Source organism: Papilio polytes, unplaced genomic scaffold (assembly GCF_000836215.1).
Source record: "Papilio polytes unplaced genomic scaffold, Ppol_1.0 DF823692.1, whole genome shotgun sequence".
NCBI classification, from domain to species: domain Eukaryota; kingdom Metazoa; phylum Arthropoda; class Insecta; order Lepidoptera; family Papilionidae; genus Papilio; species Papilio polytes.
Window position 1 is genome coordinate 583,823 of NW_013525512.1, and position 18,977 is coordinate 602,799.

An 18,977-nucleotide genomic window follows, 5' to 3' on the forward strand; every position below is an offset into this window, starting at 1 on the left:
GTGGACGGATCATTCGTCGAGTCGCTGATATTTGAATTTCTAACAATATCGGGATGCTTACTACCTGAAAGTGTTATATGCAAATCATACATTTTTCGTTGGCTATTTTTATTTCGATAACTATTTCAATTCAAAGAACAGGTAGATAGGGCGTCCAGAACCCTAGAATCTAGACTTGAAAAAACTTAAAAATGGCAACACTACTTTGGTGCTGTTTGACAGACAGAAAACGGATCGTTGCACTTTTATCGGTGAAACGCTAAATTTGTACAATACCAAGTTTTCTATGGATCTAGATTAATTTAAATTGTACTTATTACTTTTAATTATGTTTTGGAGCGGGAACTTTATCGTTGTTAGAGAGTTAAACAATCTCCTTAAAGAGGAGGTGCGTATTTTGATACAGGAATTCATGGTTATGAATGGATGGATGAATAAGTTTGGAAAGAACTTTAGGTGTTGTGATAGTGTTTTTTTGTAAATTAATCATGCTGAGAAGTGGCGTTGAAATATGTAGTATGTGTTAGTGAAGTGTATGTACATTTTGTAGTATTTAAAATGGACATTGTTTGTTGTAGAATGTAACACTGACTCAGGTGTTAGAGGCAGATGATATACTGCAAGAATGTAAGGCTGATAATAAGGCGCTGATGCTCTTGTAAGTATTTTTCTATATATTTATTACCTAACCTATAAACTCATACAAAGTTGCAGAAATAGGAGTTTTTTTTCATTTGAATTTGTGTTTCATTAAAAAATCATCATTTTTGATAAAAATACAAAGTTTACTAATATGTAAAGAAACAACAAAGCAATTAAAAAATCAAATATGCAATCATGTCTTTAACACTGCAATTTCATCGAGAATATTTAAACTATGTAAGAAAATTCAAGTTTATTTACTGTAAAGTAAGCTACAGTTCTAGTTTTAAAAAATGTATACCCTATCTGTCTATATGCTTCTGACCATGATAAACTGTTACAGATAATAAGTACATACATATTTTTGAAACCAGACATGCATAAGTTTCTGAAGAAGACAAATTTCCACAAAAGTAAAATAATATTATCTTATATTTCAGTTTAACAAAATCAGAAATCCTAGCAGAACTGGTAACACTGATCACAGAAGAGCCGCCTGAAAATGTAGATTTAGCATCCCAGTATCGCCATGCGCACATTGCTAGTGAAGTCCTCACCAGCCAGCTGATGATGCTGAGTGATCGGTTATCAATGGATGCGGTGCAGATGAACAGGCTCTGCGACTTTGTTAACAAGGATCCACCGTTAAATCCATTACTTGCATCATACTTTAGTAAAACTATAGAAATGCTGCTTGAGAAAAGTCCTAAACAGGTATTTTGTTTTATTTGACTGCTATTGTCGATGATTAATTTGTATAAAATTATGTTACTGCGTTACACAATTTTTTTATGTCAACCTTTCCAAGAGAGAACTAAAGTTTTGAGCACACACACATCTTTGACAAAACTATTGCACAACTAAATTATTTAAACTTTCGTGAGACATTTTATAATTAATTATTTTACCGCTTACTCATGTCATACTTTTTTGGTGCCATCACCGGAAAAAATTATGACCTGAGTAAGCCGTAAAATAATTCATTATTGCACAACTGTTTAGTTGCAATTTGATTCTTATGAGCTTACGAGCTGTTGCCCGCGACTTCGTCCGCGTGTTATTGGAAAACATACGAACTATATAAATTACAAAAAACTACGTATCCCTCGGGAACCGGACATATGTCGGGGATGAAGCTTATCCCATATGTACTCCAGACTTTGTTTTATATCTGTGCCAAATTTCAATAAGATATATTGAACCGTTGCAGAATGATCATGTAAACATTAAAAAACTAAATTAATGAATCCCACGGGAACCATAACTATTCCCGGAATAAAAAGTAGTCTATGTGTTCTTCCCGACTATGCTTTAAACCTGTGCCAAATTTCATGGAGATCCGTTCAGCCTTTTAAGCTACAAACGCTAACAAACATCCATCCATCCATCTAAACTTTCGCATTTATAATATTAGTAAGATGTGGAGAGGCACACTACTCAATTTTTAGTTGTGCAACTAAACAGTTGAATGGGTTGCAAAAGGTGTGCACCCACTTTTAGTAAGATTGTATGATGTATTAAATTATCTGTTTCAGGATTGGTACCTTTATCATATAGTGTGCCTCAGAGTGTTGGATTTTTTTAAATCAAGACGTGATTTCTTGCCAAACCTCTTACGACATATTTCAACATCAAGTATTGCGGACATTTTCAAATACTTTATAAGACTTGATGATCCCTTTAATAAAATTATTTTGGAGGTAAGTGTAGTTATATTATTATTTATTAACTTATTTAGTCATAGTTAAAATAAAGTCACTTATTGTATATTTATTATGGAGTTGATGTAGCCCTGTAGTTAAATTAGTGAAAGTTTAAAGTAAATAACTTTTATACAGGATGTTAGCAATCACAGCATATTTTTGAATACGTTTTTTTTCTATTAAATAGCTTGATACTTATGAAACACTGGCTAAATGTTTTTACGTTAGTCAAAGGGGTGAATAAATTAGAATAAACTGCATAGTTTAAATCATTGTTTCATAGTGAAGTTGCCTAGTCTACTTAACTTCATGTTATTACTAGCTGTTGCTCGTGACTTCGCCCGCGTGTATTACAAAAAAAAAAAACAGCCTATGTACACTGATAGTATAGTTTTGTAATGAATGATTTCTTTAAATCAGTCCAGTAGTTTTTGAATTAGAATCCAAAAAAACATCTTTCTTTTTAATATTAGTATAGATTCTAGTGGTTGGAATAGCAATATACTATTATGAGTTCTTATTTGATATTCCAGTGGTTAGAAGAAAACCAGTTTCTCGAGAGTCTGATACATATAGTCTGTGGTACATATGAGCATGAGGAAGTAAGACCGGTCACGATGACCGATCGCTCGGAGAGATCCCCGGAACAGACTGAGAAAGGTCAACAGGAGACTAGTGAGAAAGTGGAGATGAACCACAAAGAAGGAAAAGAGCAGAATGATCCTGAAACAGGTACTGTTGCATTTTAAATTTAAATGTAATTGTTTTAACAGAATTTCTATGTTGTAAAGTGGTATTCCAATAAAGTTTTTTAGAATGTTATAATGTTGGAAAGAATTTATAAAGCTCTTTATTTATATTTATTATTCAATAGTAAGATATTAGAGTAATGTCGTTAAATTTTATGCCAAGTTTTATGGCGCATTGGCGGACTAAATAATTTACCTCTTTAACCTTTTTATTGCTATGTAAAAAAAATATTATACAACACATATAACAACATAGCTAGTCCCGTGCGACTTCATCCGCATGAAAATTTTCAGAATTTTATTTTATTGTTTACATTTGTCAAATTATGAATTATAAATGTCAAAATGACATGACATGATGGCAATCTTGCTTCCTTGATGTTGGCAGCAACTTATGGTCTCTTCCACATTAGGGTTTTTATCCAAAATATTTACCCCCTAAGTTTAATGGCGTGAAAATATATAGCCTAAAGCGTGACGTAAATATAGGGCTTTTTATTAAAAAAAATAATGAATCAAAAATATACTGTAATTGCTGACATCTTAGGCAACAAAGAAGTGTGTGTTTACGCTTTATTATAATAGTATAGTTTTAGTTAGATTTGTAACAGATGGCAAAAGGGGGAGGCTACTAAATCGATACTGGTTGATATCCAGTGTCGCGCTGGTTTTCATTAAAAGTATCTCATTATAAAAACCTTTATTAATGCAATGTAGATTATAAAAACGATTGGCTATATTGTATATAGCTGGTTGGTCGAGACTTTATCGGCGTAAAATTAAAAAAAAAATATAGCCTATGTTACTCACTGATAATATTATTATGTGACAAGCATTCGCCCGCGACTCTGTCCCCGTGGAATTAAAAAAAAAAACAAAAGTGAGTACCCTATGTGTTCTTCCAGACTATGCTCTACGTCTATGCAAAATTTCATTGAGATCCGTTCAGCCGTTTAGGCTACAAACTCTAACAAACATCCATCCATCTAAACTTTCGCATTTATAATATTAGTTAGATATGTGATTTGTGTTTTTGGCAGACATTCCAAAAGGAGGTTAATAATTCTTTTGTATGTTTTATTATTACTAATTAATAATTGCTACAAATAGTATGATCATGTTTTCATGATTTATAGATTCAAAGTCATGTGACGAAGAGTCAGGTATGAGTAAGAAGCGTATAGCGGAGGCGGGGCGTGCCTCAGCTAACGCGGCCGCGCTGCTCTGCGACTTGTTGCTCGGCGCGTGCGCACCGCAGGGATCTATGGCTAAGTACGCCTTTACAATCTTACACTTATCAATTTATACTTGACAATTAACTTACGACAGAGACTTCGTCCGCGCGGAATTAAAAGTAAACAAAAGTGGGTATATGTTCTTCCAGACTATCCTCTACTTCTATACAAAATTTCATCGAAATCTGTTCAGCCGTTTAAGCTACAAACTCTAACATTCATCCATCTAAATTTTCGCATCTAATATTAAAATAAGCAATATTTATGCCTTTTTCATACTAAGACAGTAGTGTAGATATACATATATTGCAAGGACTAACTGGCGCCAGTACATGCAGTGTCTGCCAAGCATAGATTGTTAGCCTGACACAACACCCGTGGACAAACCAATTGTATGGTTTTTGCAGGGCCATATTTGTGCATATATTTAATTTGTGTTTTGTGTAAAATTTTCAATAAATAAATAAATAATATAAATGAATGCCAGTCCAATGCTTGACTGGTACTGGCCAAGTGTGAACCAGGCAGTATTAGGTGGGACTATAGTGTTACAATACCCCAGGCCGCTGACGTCATGGACGCTAGTGTCTCGGCTGCGGTCCGAGGAGTGCGTGCGCCTGGTGCTGCAGTGCATGTTCACGTCGCCCGCGGCGGTGCGCCGGCATGCTGTCGTCAATGGCTGCCAGCTGCTGCTGGCGCTGCTGCCGCATGACTCGCAGCCGTGAGTTACCATATACTGCCTCAATCACTCACTGATTGACTTACTGACTAAATGACTCGTTGACTCACTAACTTAATGATTCACTGACCGAATGACACGTTGACTGATTGGCTGAATGAATGACTGACTGACTGACTTGTTTGGTGACTGACTGACAGACTGACTTGTTCCGTGACTGGTTAACTACAAGATAATGTATCCTACATTTATTGTCTATCAATTTTAATTTAATAATGAAAAAACCTGCTTCAAAACATCGATTCTAATAAATCAATCGATATGAACCTCAAATTAGAATCAAAATTGTTATGAAAAATCGATATTCCATTTATTTATAGTATTTTTGATGTAAGAGTTGACTTGCACAATATTATAATGACGTGAAATTGACATTATTAAGTAATAGGAATTAAAAAAATATATAACTGCATAGATACTGAAAAACTAGACTAACTAAAGAAATGTATTTTTAACTGTCTTCTCGGTGGTTCTTAGTTTTTCTTGTTTTTTTTTCATATATTTTTGTTCACCTTAGTGGTAATGGGGGTGGTGTCGCGGGCGGGGGCGAGGGTGCGTGGTGCAGCAGCAGCGTGCAGCGCGCGGTGGCGCCGCATCTGCCCCTGCTGCACCAGGCGCTGCTGCGACCGCCGGCACACCTCGACAACACCACCAGCGCCAACACCAGCACCAACACCAACACCAACATCAACTCGGTAAGTACTCTTGATATACAGTGTCAAATTATTTACGCGCTTGTGATTCGCGATTAAAAAAAAATAGCTAGCCTATGTGTTCTTCCAAACTATGTTCTTTATCTATGACAAACTAGCTTTCGCTTGCGACTCCGCCCGCTTGGAATTTAAAAAAAAACAAAAATTAGTAGCCTATGTGTTCTTCCAGACATTCATGATAAATTTCATCGAGATCCGTTTAGCGGTTTAGGCAAGAAACTCTAACAAACATCCATCAATACAACTAAACTTTCGCATTTATAATATTAGTAAGATTAAAAATAAGTTACCAATTTATATTTACAGCTGCATTTATTTAAATTAGTTTAATGCGAGAGTCCTTCTTTGTCTAATCTAGGTTAAATCTTTAGTAAAATTTGTACTATATTGGTAGTAAATCTTTTAAGTTAAGACTTTCTTTTCAACAAATTAAATTTTCTTATAATTAAAAATATATCGCATACAAATGTAATAGAGTTTTCATTCAAATGTAAAAATACAGACGGAAAAACCCAAACACGAAGAGTGTCAAGATAACACTGAAGACACAGAATGCATAGAAGCGGCAGAAGAATGTAAAGAGAAAGAGAGTAACAGAGAAGAGAGTGAGAAGTGCGAGCGGGCGGGGGGCGTGGGGGGCGCGGGGGGCGTGGGCGCGGCGCGGGTGCACGTGGCCGCGCTCATCGCACAGCTCGCATTCTCTGATGTTGAAGATGTACATAACGCTTTAATTACTCTAGGTAAGGAAAATACGAAGCCTAAACGCCCCAAAATAGTAGTAATTTTGAGTAAAATTTCCTCCATTCCAATGAAATTGAATAAGTACAACTAAATAATAACGCAGTTTTTGAGTTATCTCAGACTGTAATTCGTTTATATCTAAGTTAAATATATTTCATCCATCATCCATCCAAATGATGGCTTTTAAAATGTCTATAAAAATGTTTCAATTTTTGATTTGGGTTTGTCAGAAATGTGGGTAGTTTTAATAATGTTATATTTTTTGTTTTATAAACACAAATATTTTATACATATTTGCTACACGATTACTAGTAATAATATAAATATGTAATTGATATATTTGTTTTGTAGGCACGGCGGGCGTGCTGTTGGACATGTTCTTCGACTACCCGCAGAACAACTTCCTGCACACGCAGGTCTACATCCTGATACACAACGCGCTCTCTAACTCCATCTACGGCGAGAGATACGCTAAACATGTAAATATAAAAAAAATATAAAAAAAATGTAAAAAAAGCTTATTTTACACAATCAATGGGATTGTCTCCTGGACTAGTTATTTTTTTTCTATTTGATTAATTGCAATATGTAAAAAAAAAAAAACGATGTTTTACTAAATATTGATTTAATTTGAGGTAATTTATTTGAAAGTTTCAGGAGATAAGAGCTTTTTTTTATATTATTTAACGTTAATTAATTTGTAACGTGGATTAAGTAACATAAATGAAGATAATATAGTTAATAATGTATTTATATCTTTTAAAATGTGTTGTTCCAGCTAATAGATGAATGCAATCTGCTCACGAGACTAATGGATACGTTTGAAGAAAATGAGAACACAAAGTAAGTGATTTTTCCCATATTTGCTATTTTACATTTGTAGTAATTTTTATCTCGACACATACCTAAAGCGATGTTTTCAATGAAAGTATTATTTTGATTATTTTTTAAATAATACTATAAATAAATAATACAGAGCAAATACGTCATTTTCCCGAAATCTGGAATTTTTCTTTTGACATTACTAAACAGACACTACAATTTTATTATATGTATATAGATAGATATGGATTTATATTTTTTACGGTATTTGCTCTTTATTGGTAATTCAATTCTAATCAGTGCCAACTCAAAAAAATCACTTTTTTAAAAAAAAATTTTGGAAACCTCAATTAAAAAACCGTCACCAATTTCCGAATTAAAAAAACTATATGTTAGTTTATGTGTTGTGTGTAGAGGCGTGCGGCGCGGCAACATGGGGCACGTGGTGCTGGCGCTGCGCCGCCTGGAGGGCGCCGCGCCCGCGCTGCCCGCCGCCGCCGCGCGCTGGCGACACTTCCGCGACACCGCGCTGCGCCCGCTGCTGCAGCGACACGACACGCCGCTCGTCAGTACACCACACCACACCACGCCATGCCACGCCACGCCACGCCATGCCACGCCACGCCACTCCATGCCACGCCACTCCATGCCACCCCACGCCATGCCACACCACGCCACGCCATGCCACACCACTCCATGCCGCGCCACGCCATGCCACACCACTCCATGCCACGCCACGCCATGCCATGCCACACCACGCCACACCACACTACACTCAGGGAAACTCGTCATGATGCACTTTACCGCGGTCACGGAATATGCAACAGGCGGTGCACGTTGAGCTGCACCAAGGGCCTCTTTTTAATATTGAAAAAATCTTTTAAATCGTCCCAGTAGCTTTTGTGTGAATCAAATATACAAGCAAAAACAAACAATACAAAAGTACAAATCTTTCCTCTTAATAATATTAGTATAGATTTGTATAAGGCTTGTCTCGTTGCAAAAAAAGGCAACTTATCGAAATGGAACACCGCAGATTTCCGTGACTGTAGTAACACTTTGTGATAAATTATTAGGAGAGGTTGTAGTTAAACCCTGCCCCCAATTAAATATTCATCACACCGTCACTTGAATCATTACTAACTCAACTGATAATTTTACTGTCATCAGTTTTTATCCTCCAAGTTTATCTATTTTCATCTCATTCAGATGTCATCTCAATTTCTCCTTTGATCATTTTCATTCATATTCACGTAATCCGTCTCTTTCTAGGCCTCTTTTTACCGTTGTAAATAACATAAACAATTTAACCAACATTTTTTGATGTATTAATGTTTGTTTTCATTTACAGGGAGGTTTCTATCCTTCAGAAAACATCTATGACGTAAGAATGTTTCTAAAATCTCATTAATGTTAATATATTATATTGGAGTCCTGAAGTTTTTCCCATTATTTTCTCGATTTGTTTTTTTAAAGTATCTCTATTTTACAGTTCAACGAGGCGTCCAGTGTGAACGAAAATGTAACTGCGGTCCAACTAGCTTGTGATAATGCGGTGAGTTTTGAAAGCCAAACATCTACCACAAAATATTAAATATGTTACTAAATAATTTTTTTTTTCAGTCAAATGAAAAGAACTTCTTGGAAGTTGCCGGCCAACGTTTCGATGATGAGTGAGTACATTTTCTATCTAAATAGAAATTTGTCATACTTTTTTGTTGGTTTACTTCGATATTTTCATAAAATATCCGCCTCGAAGGACCATTTTTGTATTTTTATTTGTGTGTAGTATGTGGGAGGACACAGTGGAGGGCGAGGGGGAGGGGGAGGCTGACGCGGAGAACGACAACGAACAGGAGGGTGAGGCTGACCCTGCTCGCGTCAGGGAAATACTTGCTGACGTCTCACGTAAGTTTACCCTTCTCTAGTTCGTATTTTATACTATGTACAGTCAGGGTATATACCGGTGTCACCAAATTTTACAGTCGTATGAATGTTTTCACATTGAGACGTGGAACAATAACCAAGAATTTTATAAGGCGATATACGAAAAAAAGTCAGTGTAACCACGGCTAATTGGTTTTTATAATTATTCATATTTTGTATTAGGAGGCGGATCTTGTTTTGTTCAAAAACAAGGCAATATTTCTGAACGTAAAACACCGCGGATGTCGGCGGCTGTACTTTTTTATTTTGTTTAGAAGTGTTAATACAAATGTGTACGAGCTAGGTTGTAGTTATTTATGAATTATATTTCCTAGCGTGGGATACGGCCGATGATAACGCGACCGATGGCACCGAATGGGCAAATTTTGGCGATGTTTTCGCGACGCCAATTGATCCTTTCGCTCCTGTAGGAGACACTCCGCCCTCGCAACATGCGTTCGATCAACAAGATTTTGCACCATTTTGGCATTACAATGACAGCCATAACTCAGGTATGCGAATGCCATTCGGCCTTAAAAACGCACTCGGTACTTTTCACTATAGTACTAAACTTTGTTCAATTCCTACTATTAGCTTGCTCATTAGTCAATGATTTATACTAGTAAGATATAAGCTAATATGACTATATTATATAATATGACCGATGATGATGATAATATGACTATATTATATTATAATATGACTATATAGTATAATAATTTCGTAAGTTAAGATGAATGGATGGATGGATGTTTGTTCATAGTTTGTAGTCTAAACTGCTGAATGGATCACGATGAATTTTGACATAGATGTGAGAAAATAAAATGAAAGGGCTTATTTTAAAACTTGAGTTGTTAAATTAGTCATTTATTTATTTTTTTAATGTGCGCAGTTACTTAACCTTTTTTTTTACTTGTTTTGTCGTTTCTTACACAATAAATATTTTTAGATGCGAACTGTCAGGGGGGTTTGGACCAATCTCTGCAAGCGTTGAGTTTAGGCGGGGATTTTAAAGTGAAGCCGATGGATGATGCGTCAACCGCGGAGTTGACCAACAACTTGCTGACAGCAATGAGTTCGATGACACCTGATGTTATTGCTGACATTGTTAGCGCGATGCCGCAGCCGGATGAGTTAGTGACGCCACTTGAGTTGGTTCAACCGCTCAGTGAGCCACTCACTGAGCCGATTCAATCACTCACTGAGCCGATTGAGTCACACACTGAACCGATTGAGTCACTCACTAAGCCGATTGAGTCACTCACTAAGCCGATTGAGTCACACACTGAACCGATTGAGTCACTGACTACGCCGGTCACTGAGCCGGTCTCTGAGCAGAGCTCCGAGCAGAGTAGTGAGGAGCCGTCGGCCGACAGGTGATCGTATGTATGGAGCAAGCGGCACCTGACTCGCTGCGACGACTGCGGACTGTTGTTCGACGCCAACAGGTTTTAATACTTGTGATACTTGTAATCATTTATTTTTCATTATCTACCGGTTTTAATATGAAACCACACGTTTTTGTACAATATACATTAAATGTCATTGTTTAATATTATTGTCAGTTGTAATTCAGTAATTAATCTGTTCCTAATACGTACAAAAGCCATTTTATAAAGGACCAATGGATAGAATCGTTTGAGGTTATTCACCCTTTTATACAAAATGTCATTATGAAGTTTACTGTTTATCACATTTATCTTATCTGAATAGTATTACTTACTTAGACTTCGACTTTGCTTATGCCTAACTTACGTAACACTTGCTCAGTGTTATCACGGAGACTTATAGTCTTGTGCTGAGAATTTACTGACTACCTTCATACCGAGCAATAGTTCATGCAATTTCTAAGTTATGTCTAAGCTAAGTCTAAATACGCTAAATTTCACTTAATGTATGAATTTGGTAATCATATATCTAAGTTCGTTTAAATAAAAAAATGCGTAATTCATGATAAAAAAAGGTAAACGTACCAATGATTGATCACCAGTGACAATTTTTTCGCTATATTGCGCCTTCAGTATAATATAAGACGTCTGTCTGTTTGACACCAATTGGCGTGTGATAATGAACAAAGTTATTTTTAAGTCGAAGTGAGCTTATTTAGTAAATGTACTGACACGCAAAGTTTCACTAAATTAATTCATCTAGTGTTAAGTTATATTGCTTTAAATTTTGCACAACAAAGGCAAAGATGACAGCTTAAAAATTACAGCCAGCTAACACGGCGAGGCGCTGATGACATCATGGCTCATGACACTGGTGTCATAATTTGTCGCTAGTGTCATTCGTAAATTTTAAATTTTTAACTATTTTACGTGCATATATTTTAACCTACTCGTAACCGTTGTGTATATTTCCGAATACCCGAATTGTATTTTTCATGATTTGTTTTAAATGCTTATTTGTAAAGATTTTTTAACATTGTAGCTAGCCAATGTATAAAGGTATATTAAACAATTTTTAATATATAACTATTATTAAAATTAATATTTGATTGGATAACATCAAACAATATGCCTGCAGAACGCTAACGGTTGTTAGGCTTTAAATTGAATACAACATGAAGTAACAAGTAATTTTGCAAGCCTCGTAATGAAAACGTGCGTATATTGTTGAAATGAAAATTTGTACAAAATTATTGCATTTTTGCCTTTATTACTTATATGATACAGATTATTTTAGATGTTGAATAAAATTACTAATCTCAACTATCTGATTTGTATGAAGCAAATCTTGTATTGGTCGATATTGTTCTGTGATGTTTTTGTGCAACGCAATGTGTTATTAAAAAAATAACTAGCTTCAATTGTAATTTTAAGAAAGGCGTGCACTCTACTAATGTGTGGATTAGATTTTATATTTGAATTAGAAAATTAAAGCTCCCTACAGGCTTTTCTTATGTAGGCTTTAGAAGTATTTACTGTACTGTTGGTGAGATGTAACTGTTTTTTATAAAGTTTAAAAACTAAAAAGGTTAACGAAGAGATTTTTAGATTTAATTATAACCCATTAACCTTAAAATGAAATCTCTATTCTCCACACAAACATGCTATTCGTTAAATAAAGACAATAATTTCAATTATATCCAAGCAGCGTACCAAAAAAAAATCCCTCATTTGTCTAGAATCTTAAAATTTAATGTCCCAGGAACATAAAGACTCTATATCCCTCATTGTAGAGTGTACCGCCTGTGTAGAATAATGTGTTAAAACCATATTTAGTGTTGTCCTCGTGTTCAATTCTTATTTCAATTAGCAGTGTTTACTGTATATATTATCTATATCTACAATTGTTCGTAGTTAGCGTAGTCGCAACGTGTAGCCTTCTGCGTACCTTAAAATGTCTAAGTTCCACGCAATGTACTTTAAGAGTTATTTTTAAAAATGCATATTACAATGTATGGGACCTATATGAGTCCCTTGCGGCATACTGTTTGAGATGTTGATGAATTCGTTAAATGTGAGTATAAACGCAATTATTAAGTAGATTTTAAGTGTAGAAATCGAACAGACGTATGATATGTGTGAGGTTTTATTTCATTGTTTTATTCGTAAATCTATGATGTGATCAATTATGTCGATGCTGTTGAAAAATCGATTATTTTGTTATAGACGATTTCGGATTCAATGTACTTTTTAATTTAAAAACAAAAATGTAAGTAGTGTACGATTTTGTTCCAATACGTTAATTTACCTTTCAATATTCATATCTGAATATATCGCAAGACATATCTAAGGCAAGATAGGCCATTTCGGTACATATGTTTGGAATATCATTTGTAGATTTAGTTCGATATAAAGGAAAGTTTGAATGTTTTCAGGATAGCTAACAAAATTAATACGTTTGATGTATTTCCTTACTTCAGTCAAATTATTTTGTCTTTGATTTTATAAAGTTGATGATAATCTTGTACTAACCTTGTAGGCGAATCGAGTATTAATTTATGTTTAAATGAAACCAGAATGTATCAAAAATGAAATTAAAATAACCAATTCCGTAGTAGTTGGCAAAGATTTAATTTATATCTACCCTTTCTTACATTGTCTTTTGTTACCTATTTTGTCGAAATTTACTAAAGCTAATGTAAGTTATTTCATATGATGTTTGATGTTCATTTACTTGTCATATCATATTCTCGATAATAATAAGGATGTTACTGAAATTGTATTTAAGTCGAATGAATTTTGATCGACTTTGATCATTGTTGTAGATTCATATCATTTGAACGTTTTGTATTTCTGTAAATTCAACTTTCATGTGTTTTAAATTTTAATGTCTACGTATCAGTTTCAAAAGTTTCTGGTAAACCGTGAATTCGAATTTGAAACTTGTTTTGATAGCGAATTCAAAGTGTTAGCTTAATTAATCTTAACTAGCTGTGATTAGCGAAATGTGACGAGGCACTGCGATGTGACACATTCCTTACTTTACATCTATGGTACCATTTGAGATGCTGTTGGTTAAAATCACTGTATCTATTTTAAAAGTTATTCTAGTTTTTACCCGACTGACAGAGGTGATGTTTTTCGCGCGTATGTTTTTTAATTTTATTGTGACGGTCTACAGACTAAAGTACTGAACCGATTTTCAATGAGCTGTCAAATAACTCGTTTTCTTCCCCGGAGAGTCAGACATTAGCACAAAAGAAATACAATAGACATGAGAGTTATTCTTTAAAAATTGTAAAAAAATCGAGTTTGAATCTCACCATAAATCTTTAGTTAGTCGGGTTTTTTGTTCTTTTAAATTATAGTAATGCAACCTGTTGCCCGCGACTTCGTCCACGCAATATTAAGATAAAAAAGTACCTATATTATACCCGTCTATGTCAGCTACCTTTCAGTGAAAGTCCGGTCCAAATCGGCCTAGCCGTTTTGGAGATTACTCGGAGCAAACGCGTCTTGCGAACAGACAGACAGACAAAAAAAGTAACTGCGATTTTCGTTATCAGAAACGCAAATACATCATGTTCCCAAAATCTGTTTTTCTTTTTATATATTACAGAGACTCAAATTTTATTATATGAATAGATGTGTTCACATTGTCAGTTGCCCTAGAAAGGTGCTAAAGGCGCTGTGTAACGGTTGATCGGTACTGTACATAGAATTAGGCGCATTGCTGTTGTCCCATACGTGTTGTACCTTCGTGCGTTGTAAATATTCCTTATGTAGTATGTAGAATCGCATATTCATATTATGTAATCATATATCGATCGTTATGTAATAAACTAAATGCAGTTTAATCATTAATGCAATATTATTGTTTGGTGCGGACAGCACAAAAGATATTTTTAATGTTGTCATGTTTAATAATTTGATTTAACGTTACAGACGTTTTAGAATCGTTTGTTAAGGATTAAATCGATTTAATTAAAATTCGATATATTTCTTGCAAATGTTTTATAGAACTTGTGGTAAATGTCTTGTAGATGTTAGTATTAAATTATTGTTAAATTCACGTTGATCGTGTGAAGCGGTATATGCCGTTTTTACTGTCACATAAGTCAAGGTCATTCGTTGAGTTTTGATTCCCATTACATTGTACATGTTACAAAACTTTGAGGTACAGACTAAACGGTCTTTAACCGTCCGATTATTACACAAGGTTGAAAATTCTTTGCCTGATAATCGGTATGGATTTTTATAATGAAATAAAAATGGATTTTTCGATATTTAGCAATTTTGTTAGCGAATATTAATGATGTAATAGTGAGGTGACTTTGATGGGTTCTTCCAAGGAGTTACATTTGTACATAATCATGTGATATATAGGTTTTCCGATCGATCCTCAGACGATTGCGCCGTCCTTGACGTTTTGTATCGCCTTAGCAATGAAACGTGTGCGGTGCGTTTGTGAGACCAAACGGCAATTTTGGTAGGTAGAGAAAATGTAATCTATTGTAAATTTAATGGACTATTTTAGTATAAGCAAATGCTTTTTGTTGTTGATTGTAACTTCGAGTTTTATATTTTTATTATTGTCTGATTCATTTTAAAGTACTAAATTGATTGTTTAATTTCAATTACTTATTTCATTTAACAGCACAGTGGTGTAAAAGTTAGTCATATGTAGAGATCGTTTGTGTCTGAGATGGCTCTGTTTAGCTGTGTCCTCACATCCGCGCCGTCACGTGTGGCCTTAGAGTTAGAACTGGCCATAGACTACACAGTATCTAGGTGTTACGTCATTCCTATTTTTGTATAATACCCACGGCTTCAGACTTAATGCCGATGCAGTATGATTATTTGATGCGAAATAGTTGGGACACATTTTGTACGCAATAATTAACGTGGACTCAATTTCTATGTAAAAATGCGAGTATAACACATAGTTAATGCGTATAAATTTGTCCCAACGATTTTCATGTATTAACAAATATATTTGTAAAAACTTTGGCAATTTTATTTGATAAATGTCGTGTCTAGATAATGTAATATAACGGGACTGAATGACAACTTAGTGAATGATCTGATTTTGTTGCTTATAAGCGATTTTAGGTCAATTGGTTTTGTATCGGATAGTCGTTCAGTCCGTTCATCTAAGGTGGAAATTCGTAAACTTGTATGTAAACGATCGACTCAACAAGTGAATGAATTGTTTTTAAGCTATGACGAATCACATTTTCGCACTTGGTGTATTGCTAAGTCTCAAGTCATCAGCTTTAAAAATATTTTTCCGCCTTAAAGGCACGTTCACAATAAAAGCGTAATTCTGTGGCTCAACATATATTTATTGGGCAATTGTAACGATTTCTACCCTTTAGAGATTAAAGGCTTTCACTATTTAGAGACAGAGTACAGATCTTTGATCGGCTCGGGCTTCAATATGCGAATCTCCGTACATGTCTTACTGAGCAAGCTCCCGACTAAACCATCGGCCCATAGTGTAGTGTGCTTTAATAGTTTACGCTTTTATTGTGAAAATATGTACATATGTAGCGAAACGGCAGAGTAGTGGCGGTGGTCCGTCAACGAGAACTGTGCCTTCCGGGCGTCGTGGATGCATCACAACCCTAAAACCGGGTGACCTTGAAATATGGTATTCCTCCAGTACGTTGTATCCGACGCGCCCGAGACATAATAAATGCTCGTATGTAATGTATTGTATTTATTATATCATAGTTAAAAAGTTTTATTAAAAAAGTTGCTCAATATACTTGTGTTTCTGTTAATACCTGTTTTGTTGACTTCTTTCTTTTAGTAGCCTATGTGTTCTTCCGACTATCTTCTACATCTATGCCAAATTTTATTGAGATCCGCTCCGCCATTTAGGCTACAAACCCTGACAAACATCCATCCATCCTGCTGAACTATCTCATTTATATTAGTAAGATGGTAAATGGCTATAAGTATTGCTGGATATCTAAAGCGACATTTAATAACACTAGTGACGTATTACTGTTTAAATTGATTTGTGGGTTACGATGAAATTGAAACTATTAGAAATCTTTCTTCAGACTGCTACCTATGTTTTGTCATACATGAGTATCGAGGAGGGTTTCTGTAATAAAACTTTTAGATTATTTATAATAGATAAAGCTAAAGAATTTTTGAAGAAGAAGTTTGATGTACTTTGTAAGATTTAATAATGGGACTGACAATATAACGAAAATCCTAACTAAAAGTAAAGAAAAAAGGGTAAACGGATTAAATAAAAGTCGTTAAATTTTCGATATAGTTTTATTATCATATTTTTATAATTCATTTATACATAATGACTGTAATCAACTACGTAACTAAATAATTTAACAGCATTTATTTATGTACAATATGTAAAAGTAGCTCATATAATTCCTCGCTTCCTCTTTAGAGACCATTCTAAACCGTATAAAGTAAATTTGAAAGAAACTACGGTCGTAAGATTAACAAGTAATAATTTGCCACAAGTTTATTTTATTTACACACCTTATATTAATTTAGTCCCATAATTTCCAAAATAACGACGCGCAAAGGGAAGGCGAAGTCTTACTAGAAGACAGGCGATCAGGCATAGCACGAAAATTTGAGAGTAAGTACACATATCGATGCAGACATTGGTACTTTCACGCAAACTCTCGTGCTACGTCATCTGAGGAAGGACAAAGTAACATTGTAATAAGTAGAGTAAAAGTTTTTCTCGCCGCAATTAACAAAACTTGCGTTACCATTTTTTGCTAATGTTTCTGCTGTTCTGCTATTCAAACCTCTAATCTCAGTCATCACTTTTTTCTCAAAGAGATTATTAGATTAGACGTTTTTGCGGGTAAAATTAGCGTGAACTGTTTGTATCAAGATTTATTAGAAAAAATGTCACTTTATCTACCACCTCTGTAAGTAAAAAAGCGGGAAACTATCAGCTTATGTTCGACCTGCAGGTTAATGCACAAAAAAACGTACAATCATCGCCCATTGATGAATTTTAAAAAGTATATTTATTGCTTGTTTTATCTAAATTATCAAAGAAAACTAATAAAAACTATTATATGTCCGATTTTAATTTCTTAACATCCGTCACTGTCACAAAATAATATGGCAACATGTCCAACAATCTTAATGAAACAAAAGCTATTGTAAGTCTCGATCGTCGATAAAATTCAACACCTATTAATTCATGAAAGTGTACTTTAATTCTAGCGATCTGTACAGCATGGAACATGTGAGACAATTCGTTATGCAATGATGGCCCAAGACAAATAACTGCACAGTCCTTAACAAGCGCGGTTTTCACTTGGCCAGTACAGTTGGACTTTATCGCTCAGTAACTGGAATCAACTGGCGTAGTGTGAAAACTAATTGGCGCCATTAAGTCTATACAATTTATGATTGCCCGTCGCAATTCAACTGGTCAAGTGTAAACCGAGCAGTAAACGATAATACAAGAAACGTCAGGTTTTGCGTGACGACTTTAACCACATAACAATAGTTTTGTCAAAACGGCACAAAAAATCTGACGCTATTAACTTTTGTGTGCAGTTATCTTTGACTTGAGTACTTACAGATAGCTTAGAATATAGACAGAAATAAATCCTAAGTAGATCTTAAAAGCTTTAGTTAGAAAAGTCAAGCACCGTCTAGAAACTACGACGGGTTCCTACGACCATCGCACTAAATAGGTTTATATTACACTGATATGCGACCAGATATGCGGTGCTTCTCTACAACGGCGTGTGCGCTACCAACTGTCAAAATATACATAACCTAAAAATTATGTAAAACCTCGCGAACGCTAATTTGTTTATAGATTCATAAGAAAATATTGTATCTACTAAAGACTGTAAGAGGCATTCCGGTATTGTAATAAAATAACATAATTTCAACCTATCTACTTAGACAGACGCTAAATTGGAACATTATGAGTTTGGAATTCCCCCGTTTTAAATATATTCCTGACAATAGTAACATTCCGTTTAATGCAACATTCCTAACGAAATAAACTTTATAACTAGAATAGAATATATTATCAATTAAAAACAAACGTAGCATAATATATTTAATAATACAGTTATTTTTTAATGAATACTCTTATATAAATGAGGTTATATTAGGTTCACCGTAGGTAACAATACAAAAATATGAATATTAAAGAACAAACTATATTGTAGATATTTTAATTAAATTGTATTAATAATCTAAGAAAAACATTGATTAGAATAATTTGACAAGTTTTAATAAAATCTTTCAGCGAAAAAAAGATATGAAATAAAACATAACCTAAAAATTAAATAC

At 34.6% G+C, this 18,977-nt stretch overlaps 1 protein-coding gene across 1 annotated transcript; it reads left to right on the top strand.

The window, feature by feature from the left end:
• The first annotated feature begins 219 nt into the window (after window positions 1-219).
• LOC106104004 (serine/threonine-protein phosphatase 6 regulatory subunit 3) lies at window positions 220-14,079 on the top strand. The gene is made up of 18 exons (XM_013283939.1): window positions 220-388; window positions 579-658; window positions 1,083-1,356; window positions 2,178-2,342; window positions 2,879-3,077; window positions 4,231-4,366; window positions 4,892-5,050; window positions 5,586-5,763; window positions 6,284-6,521; window positions 6,874-7,001; window positions 7,301-7,365; window positions 7,759-7,909; window positions 8,696-8,728; window positions 8,837-8,899; window positions 8,968-9,017; window positions 9,134-9,252; window positions 9,606-9,782; window positions 10,220-14,079. The coding sequence occupies exons 1-18, from the start codon at window positions 329-331 to the stop codon at window positions 10,648-10,650; spliced, it is 2,706 nt and encodes a 901-aa protein (XP_013139393.1). The 5' UTR covers window positions 220-328; the 3' UTR covers window positions 10,651-14,079.
• Window positions 14,080-18,977: the final 4,898 nt, after the last annotated feature.

Bases quoted from the DNA above. Each gene is read 5' to 3' on its own strand.
- LOC106104004 (XM_013283939.1), top strand. From the start codon at position 329: ATGTTTTGGAGCGGGAACTTTATCGTTGTTAGAGAGTTAAACAATCTC. The intron at 3,078-4,230 runs GTACTGTTGCAT...CATGATTTATAG, and splicing joins GCAGAATGATCCTGAAACAG to ATTCAAAGTCATGTGACGAA. The intron at 4,367-4,891 runs GTACGCCTTTAC...ACAATACCCCAG, and splicing joins CCGCAGGGATCTATGGCTAA to GCCGCTGACGTCATGGACGC.